General features: G+C 40.1%; 1 protein-coding gene across 1 annotated transcript in view; it reads right to left on the bottom strand.

Annotated features, from left to right (window-relative positions):
- Nucleotides 1-9,222, bottom strand: part of CFAP44 (cilia and flagella associated protein 44) — a 135,681-nt gene that overhangs the window by 109,220 nt on the left and 17,239 nt on the right. Inside the window, exons 2-5 of the mRNA XM_019652227.1 lie at nucleotides 9,021-9,176; nucleotides 8,349-8,508; nucleotides 6,227-6,389; nucleotides 1,881-1,977 (exon numbers count right to left, since the gene is read on the bottom strand). Of these exons, the coding sequence (XP_019507772.1) occupies nucleotides 1,881-1,977; nucleotides 6,227-6,389; nucleotides 8,349-8,508; nucleotides 9,021-9,176 (576 nt within the window). The remainder of the gene's footprint in view (nucleotides 1-1,880; nucleotides 1,978-6,226; nucleotides 6,390-8,348; nucleotides 8,509-9,020; nucleotides 9,177-9,222) is intronic.

Below are 9,222 nucleotides of genomic sequence, written 5' to 3'. Positions count from 1 at the left end.
CAACAAACAATAGGGAAATGAAGAAAGTCAAAATCTTATTCTTTAAAAAGATCAACAAAATGTATAAACTCCTAGCTAGATCAATCAAGAAATAAAAGAAGTAGAATACAAATCTCCAATATCAGGAATAAAAATAAATCCTACAGAGTTATACCAGCAAATTTTACAATTCAGAAGAATACAAATTCTATGAAAGATACAAATTTAATAAAGAAATAGACAACCCTCTATTTATTAAACAAATTGAATTCACAATTAAAAAATTTCCCACCGAGAAAATTACAGGCCCAAATACTTCACTGGTAAATTCTACCAAACATTTGAGGAAGAAATAATACTCATTCTACACAAAATATTTCTGAAAATAGAAGAGACCAAGTTAATTATATGAGGCCAGCAATAATGTAGTCCTTTGATAGGAATCAGAAATCAATGTCTTAGTAACTAACAGTCCCTCACCTTTGTGAGAAATGCTGGATGGTTGGCTGTCGCCTTTGGCCTAAATTTCTTAATAGGTCTCAGTTATAACAGAAACCCATTGTTGAGTATGAGGAAGAATCCACTTTAATATCTCTGCTTAGGTGGAAAACCAGGAAATTGCTTCACTCGGCATGAACTCTAAAGGCTAAGAAGTTGCTCAGATATTTTAGCAAGACTAAGAATAAAGTGATGTATCCAGGAAGAAAAAAAAAAGGCAGCTACTAAGCTATGTGGCTAAACCAGGACAGAGACTTCTCACAGCACTGAGGTAGAGGGTTTCAGGGTGCCAGCAAATTATTTCACATTATCACTTGGGATCCTAAAACCCATGATGTGTGAACTAATTTACGAGCTGAGCACATGGCCACATGATAAGGCCTGACCCTACGAGGGCTGACATAAGAAAGAGAGATGCTGAGACAGTGCTAGACGAAGGATAATTATCATTCAACCCATCCATCCAAGAAAATGCTGCAAAGGACTGGAAACAAAAAGTAGACAATACTGTGTCACAAATGTAAGGAGTAGAGAAAAGTAGAAATAGAAAAACAAGAGAGAAGCAAATTAAAGTTTTTGAGGAGTAATATAATCATACTTTTTGGAAAGATAACTCTAGTTGTGGCATGACTTGAGTGGAAATCCTTGTTGTAAGACTGTAAGCAAAAGGAGATAAACATCTAAAATAAAACATGGCATGGAGAAATAATGAATTTACAAGACATGTCTCAGATTGAAAGAATTTAATGTGAATTTTGTAAATGAACTGATTTCCCCAGGACCTTATCTCCTCTAGGTAAATAGTCAAAATTAAATTCTGAAACTAAATTTAGAGTTAGAACTAAAAAAGTCAAGATCTACTACAATACCTAACACCATGATGCCCAATCAAAACAGTGAGCCATTCTTTTAAAAATCCTGACAAAATTCCTCTCCTTCCCTTCTATTTGCAGCCTAGAATATCCTTCCACATGTTATCTGATTTAATCCTCAAACAGCTCACAATTAAATTAACATTTTAATGAATAAGAAAACTGAGGTTCTATAATTTATCCAAGATCAAGCATCTCTAAGTGGTAGACCCAGGACTCAAAACCAAAGTCCAGCTTTCTTCCCAGTACAGTGTATTAGAAGAGTCCATTAAAGACTTTGTAGATCTCACAGGAGAGAACAAGACCAGATGTACAGAAAGGTCATCATCAGCTCAGAGTTGTCTGTGTGCCAGGAGTCAGAGATAAAATGATTACAGCACAGATTCTGCTCTTTAAGAACTTAAAGTTTTGTGAGGGAGTTAAACAAATAAACCTCTTCTGCTGTATAAACTTAAATAAGTACTCTTTAAAAATCATTTTACCTAAATTTAATAATAAAAAACCTAAGCATACACTATAATCTTTACTTACGTGCAGATTGCAAGGACCTCTGAGACTGCTTTCCACCACTCTTTGAACCATCTGATTTCCCCCCGTCAGTATCCCGATCATCTGGTTCCTTCATTTCCTAAGTGCAAAATTGAGACAGAGAGAGAGACAAAGCTATAAAATAGAAATCATTAACAGATTTTTCCCCCTAACAAATTCCAGAATCACCAAACACCATGCATGTTGATAACCATATGTCTGCACGGTATCTAAGATGACNCATATAAATAGTCTTTTAGTGCAGTATTTAGCAACTGTTACAATTTGTTTATTTAGGATCCACTCCAACAGAAAACTCAAAAATGGGCATACAGCATAAGGAATAGAGTCAGTGGAACTGTAACAGCTATATACGACATCAGAGGGGTAGTAAATTGGGGGAGAGGGGTTATCACTTTGTGAGGGGTATAAATGTCTATTACATTGTTCTGTACACCTGAAACTAATTTAATTAATTAATTCGTTAATTAATTAAAGAAATGGGCATCTTGATGATAAATACGATTTAAACTAAAAACTAGACAAACACTCATTTTAAGTTTCACTTTCATTAACAGAGTCATATCTAACGCTAAAAATGTTTTAATTGCCATCAGAAGAGCTAGACCAGCTATTCTCTGTCTTCAGTGTGCAGCCAAATGGAGTGCTTATGAAAGAACCACGTGGAGGGCTTATGAAAGCTCAAGGTGCAAGCCCCACCACCAGTTTCTGATTCGGTGTAGCAAGGCTGGGACCGGAACATTTGCATTTATATTTACATTTCTAACAAGTTCCCAGGTGAAGTTGATCCTGCAGTATGGAAAGCATTCTTTGAGAACCACTAATTTAAATGAATTGTTTACCCTGCATATAAATCCACCTAAATTTCTGTATAGAAAAAATTCAAATTTCTGTATAGAAAAAAAATCATGTAAACTACTCAATTCGAGTAGTTTACACCCAAATTTTAAAATTTTGCCAAAGTTAAAATGTTGACAAAGTTACCACAAATGAATGTTAACTTATTAGAAGTGAGAAAGATATAGTATCTCTCAGCCAGACACAGAGGGAAATATACCAAATAACATGCCCTGGATGAATTGTTCGGCATTTCAAATGATAGCCATATAAATTGGGTAGAATCGTATGTTTATTTCCGTTATTTTTGTTCATTGGTAAGGTACTGTGCAGGAAGAATAAATGGGTAGCCAAAAAATAAAAATAGGTCACCGTAAGAATAAGTTATTTAAAAAACACATATTGTACTTACAAAATTCTATTTTTGGTTACTCTTTTGCAACTCTTGATTATATACCTAAGGACCAGGAGCTTGGTTTTGACACAGGAAGTGCTGGTACCCAAGGTAACACTGAAGCTCTTTTCCTTCCCTCCTCCAATCCATGAGGGATAAGACCTATGATAGGCTATCTTCCTACTGGCAAGGTGCCTCTTATTCTTCCATTCAAGTAAATACCTATCACTTCAGTTTGAAACACGGCTCGGGTTTATAGGATGGACACTCAACAAGATAATGATAATGCCGAAAACAGCTAACATTTATTAAGTGCTTGCTATGTGCCAGACGTTAAGTTTTATATGAATTCATTCCCTTAATTTTCACATCAACCTTGTGAGCTTGGACACCATTATCATTCCCATCTTATTGATGAAGAAACTGAGGCACAGGGAGGTTAAGCAACTTGCTTGAAGTTATACAACTGTTAAATGTGAGAGGCAGGATTCAAGCCAGGGGTTGGAGCCAAGAAGCAAATGGAAGTAAAATACAGTGGATTCCAAGGACATAGGAGGAAATGGGTTGAGACTATATCTTTGTGGATCTCCATTTACAAAGGAATATTGTATAGGGTATGTGGTCACACAGAAATCTGAAGGGGGATTCAGGCAAATCTTTTACGCCTTATCTACAGTAAGTGAAAAAGCTTCTGCCCTTTCAGATAGGAAGCTGCTGTGGGGTTAAGTTTTGGTGTTTTGCTTTATTTTTAATGGAGACTTGGAGCTTGTAAGTCATTTCCATTATACTCTGTATATAGATTGGCGCTATCTTTTCTGGAAGATAGCTTCATCTGCCCCAAAACATATTTCTCACAGGTTTCTCATAACCTTGCAAAAGTATTTCTCATCCACAAATGGATAACTGTTTCAGAAAAAAAATGAAGTAACATGGGCAATGGAGGAGAGGCCCCTTGTCACCATCTGGGCACCAGAAGCTCCCGCACACAAGGAGAGAAGCTTTCAGGGACATAAACTGCTCACAGTCCAGGGGGATGAGGATTAGGATTAGCATTCTTGTCCACACTACACCTCTAATGACTCACCGCAGACCAAATTATTGTACAACATAGAAAAATAGAAATTTCAACACTATTAGTGGCTATAAATAAGTGAATATTAGATGTTGCTCATTACCCTGTACCTGGTGTGGACCTCATGGTTTGTGCCACCTCAGGATGGCCCCAGACTGACTGCCCTCCACCGAGCAGGAGACCCTCAAGATGGGCCCGTGAATATTTACACACAGCTGGTGCCACAGTATTATGTACTTGTATACATCTCATTTTTTGGTTTCTGCTTTTTAATATGGTTTTTGTCTCTTTAGATGGGTTTTTCAACTCTCTGCATTCTAAGAGGTCATACACCCTTCTTCATTTAAATCCCGGCGTGTTCTGAGTAGCATCGGCTACCAAGTGTTCTAGAATCAATTCTTGCTGAATTCCTTAACTGGTCTGATAACCAACTCCCCGAGGACAGACACTTTATCTTGTACACATGCTGTATACAGACAGGTGACCATGTCAGAAGCAAACATGAGATTATCATTCACTCTTCCATGTCCCTGTATCCTGTTTCCATAGCCAGTCTAAGTTCTACCTGTGGGCCTCAGGTCTTTCTCACCTTCCTTCCCATTGCCATGTCCCTGCTTCAGTACTCAGATCAAGAATCTGACTGTGGGTGGTGAACACACAATGCAATATATAGATGATGTATTACAGAATTGTACACTCGAAACCTACAGAATTTTACTAACAAATATCACCCCAATACATTTAATAAAGATAAAAAGAAGAATCTTCGAAACCTCCTCACTCACCTCCACTTCTAAATGTCCTATCAGGTCCCATCTAATCTAATCAAAAGAACATTCCCCTACTCCCTTACAGCTTTGCCCAGGCTCTCTCTGCTGGAAGCCCTCCGCCTCAGCAGGGGTCTGTGAAGTGGGCCCTGCACCTTCTAGCTCCATCTGGTCTGCTCTCCCCTGGCAGGTCATAATCCCGCTAGAAATCCTGTTGAGGGTCTCAAATGGAACTGCTGCTTGCATGAGCCCCAAATCCTGTAGGTTTCTCCTCCTTCCCCTCACTGTCTCACACAGAATAATCTCAACAGATGCCCTTCTCAAGACGCCAAAGACACCTAGAAGCTCCCCTCAGGCTGTTTGTTATTGGTGAGAGCAGATAAGAGGGGCACCTACTTTTAAAGTGCATAAAGTAGAAAAAACAGCCAGGGGGGAAATTAAATCACAGGCCAGCTGCGATGGAGCAGTCAGGGTAGGAAAGGTAGAGTTAGAAAGGCATTTTTCAGGTTTGGCTACCAGGGGTCCATTAGTCACCTCGGTAAAGGCAGTTTCAGTGAGGTGATGGGAAACAAGACAGCAAAAGCTAGACTTTGAAGAAAAGATCAAAATGCAGCGGGTAAAAAGGATGTGTGGTAAGAGAAGGGCCTTTTAAAATGAGAACAGGTTTATTTCAAATGCTTTTATGCTGAGGATGAAAAGTCTAAGGAAGTAGAGGCTGAAGATACAAGAAAGAAGATGACTGATGGAGACAGACAGCTGAGCAGAGAGGAGACAGGCTCCCAACCACACACAAGTCCTTTTGTTTTCTGCTCGACACTGTTGAATATACATCTATCCTTCATCTTCCCATGTTCAAATATATACTTGCATCTTATCTGGTATTGATCTCTAATTATTATTTGCATTACCATTTGTGTTATTCATCTCGTTATTTTTGCAGAATAGCAAACAGAGCATTCAGTATGAAAAAAGCCTGCATGACGATGGGGAAGTCACTTAACTTCCATAAGCCCCGGTTTCCTTATCTACGAAATGGGATGATATCATTACTATAATAATGTAATGCTGCACAGAGATGACGTCAATGAATGTTGTGGTTATAATCACTGAATTGAAAATGCCTTAGAATAAAAATTGCAGGGCGTCTCACGTGATTCCCACAATACCGTGTATGGGGATGGCACCTACCCATTTGGTCTGCAGATCAAACAACCAAAAAAAACGGATGGGTCTTTTTTCTAAGTTTCTAAAGGCATACCCCAATGACACCAATTCCTCTACCACTGCTACTTCGCAGGTACATCTGTTCTTTGGTTTTCAAATTCAGGAAGATAAGCTGGTTCCCGGCTATGTACATCACAGTATTGCTGTCCAGAAGTTGTAGGTTGGCCCGCTTTTTGCAATCATAACCAAAGGAATGTCTGAGGGAAACTGCTAAGGAAACGAAGTGAAACAATGTAACCATCCTGGAGACAAGAAAAATAACGTGAAGTAAATATATTTTTTAAATCCATACTAGTGAGTAAAATTTGGGGCTGAAGCAGTTGAACTTCACTCTGAAACTCAGAATTTTGTTATGTATTACTAATGCAATTTTATTCTTAAATTAGGTGAAAAGTCCTCGCACTCTGATTTAGTTAACATTTTAAATTTCTTAGGGAAAAACCACATGAGAAGCTCTGTCAAAGTACATGAGCGCAAGCCCCTCTGCACATGCAAATAGGTCTGGGAATGTATCAGAGAATGTATATGTCAGGAAAAGCTTCCGGTGAACCTGACATACCATCCCATTTGAAAAAAAACAGGCTAGGGCCAGCCGAGTGGCGCATTGGTTAAGAGCTGGCTTGGGACGCCAGAGGGCCCTGGTTTGGATCCCACATATGAGGGCCAGTGACACTGCCCTCTACAGCTAACATGTTGAACAACAGCTCAACCTGGAGCTGGGCTGCCGTGAGTCCCGGCGACAGCATAGGCTGCAGCCCCTGCTGCAGTGGGTTGACATGGGTTACCATGTGTAGCCAGCAGCCAGCAGCCAGCAGCCAGCGTGAGCAGCCGGCAGCCACCTTGAGTGGCCGTCCAGAAGCCGGCGACTCATCTGCCTTGCCCAGGAAGAGCACAATGATGGTGCCAACTTGGGCCAGTGAAGCAACGTCCTCCACAACTAGACTGAAGAACAAAAGGACAGCAACTTGTCTGTTCCCCTTCCCCCAACTCCCCAGCGCTGTTCCCATCTCCCAATTCACCAATAAAAATCTCTAAAAAAAAAAAAAGAAAGAAAGAAAGAAAGAAACAGGCTAGAAGGAAGCTAACAGCATAACTTTTGTCAGTAACTTGTTTCAAGGACAAAACAAAAACAAAAATAAAAAACAACCCTTAAGAAAGCAAACTCCAAGTTATAAGATTCAGGGTGAATTAGTTTCAGTTACACTGGGATTGAAACAGGGTTCGAAGCTGTAATAACAACGTCTCTATTTCTGTGTTAAAAGCAAAACTGAGTTAAGAAGTACATCACCCTACCTCTGTAAGCACACCTTTTATAAGAGGCCAGTCAGTGGTCTAGGCCACCTGGTCGTAACCACTGCCCACCTGAAGGTAGGCATACTAAATTGCTAGCCAAGGGCCTTAACGGAAATAGTCTCCTAACTATCCATGCCTTACAAACCTAACACTGTAAAGTGACTGGCAAACGCTAAACCCCCTTGTCAATCATCCCCACCCTTGCATTTCTTCACAGATGCTTATGCTCCAGACCAATTACAACTTATTGTTTTGTGCCCCACTTCCTCTGGGGTGTCTTCTTGGATAACTCAGATGATAAATAATGTGAAAGTACTAATGCCTGTCAATGGCCACATCAGTGTTTCAAGAAGGGAAATCAATGATTTCAACTTGATAGGCATTGAAAAAGGGACGCCAAGCTGGTAGAGAAGGTAAACAGGGATAAGGGGCCCTCTGCTCCCCTTTATATCATGTCTCATGAAAGGACAGCCAGAAAAGCATCATTTCTCCTTATGGTTACTTAGCATCAAACAGAGGCTTAGTTTAAATTAAGATCATGCATTTCTATCTCAACTTCTTTAAGGGCCAAGCTGCTTAGAATTACCTAAGACAGGGGTTGGCAAACTTGTTCTGTGAAGAGCCAGGTAATCAGTATTTTAGGTTTTGTGGGCCAGATGGGCTCTGTTGTAACTAATTCTGCTCTTGTAGTATAAGGGCAGTTGTAGTCAACATGTAAATGAATGAGTGTGCCTATGTTCCAATAAAACTTTATTTAGGGAAATAAGTAGGAGACCAGATTTGGTCCATGGGCTATAGTTTGCTGACCCCTGACCTAAGAAGCTGAAATCCCAAAACAATATATGTGTAACTGGGGTGGATACACCAGTGTGAGAAGATCCAGTGGTATGTTCGAATCCAGAGTCACAAAAGGCTTCGAAACCAGCTCCATATAATCGTAGAAGAAGCTGTCTGATATTTTCTTCTTAACTTCCTCCTCTGCCTCTTCTGCAGCTGGGCCACGCATTTCCATATACTGAGATGCTAAAAAGTGAAAACATTTTAACTAAGAATAACCTGATGAATCCTAAAATCATATTGCATCTAGACAGGAGGAATGTTCCCAGCCCACCAGACTCCAGCGGTAAGTACCACTACCGGCCGGAACCTAGGCTGCCACCAGTGAGCGCCGGAGGGAGGGCCAGCGTGCCTGTGTGAAGCAGGGTGGGTGCCGAGCCTGGGCCATGGTTTCGGCAGTCTCGAAGAGCAGCTCCTCATCAGTTCCAAGGGAGAGTTATTCTCGCTAATCTGGGGTAAAGCACTCCTTGACCATCCCACTCTCCAGAAGACAGAGCATGAGAGTTCTGTATGTGAGTCTCAGAAATGGAGAACACAATCCTAGGGCTGCGAAACCACTGTACAGACTGTGTTCCATGCTTCTCAGTTTGCCACCCCCACACATCCTGCAAATTTGACTTTCTATGGAACAACTATTCAATTGGGACAATTTATCTTAAAACAGTGACAACGGCTGATAGAAAACTAATAATACTTACCTCCAGTGCTTTCCACGTAATCATCTTGAAGTGAACTTGAACTCCCTTCCAAATTTTCCCCACACGAGTCACAATCTTCTAAATATGATTCTTCCCCTTCAGTAAATGTTTCGTCTGTGGTGTCTTCTAAGACTTTGTCATCCTCTTTTGTAGTGGCTATCAAAAATAATTTAATAATTTCTAAATTTTGAATTAAACATTT

This window comes from Hipposideros armiger, unplaced genomic scaffold (assembly GCF_001890085.2).
Source record: "Hipposideros armiger isolate ML-2016 unplaced genomic scaffold, ASM189008v1 scaffold_176, whole genome shotgun sequence".
NCBI lineage: Eukaryota > Metazoa > Chordata > Mammalia > Chiroptera > Hipposideridae > Hipposideros > Hipposideros armiger.
Note: the sequence above shows the minus strand (reverse complement) of the source record. Positions and strands in the feature narration are given on the sequence as shown.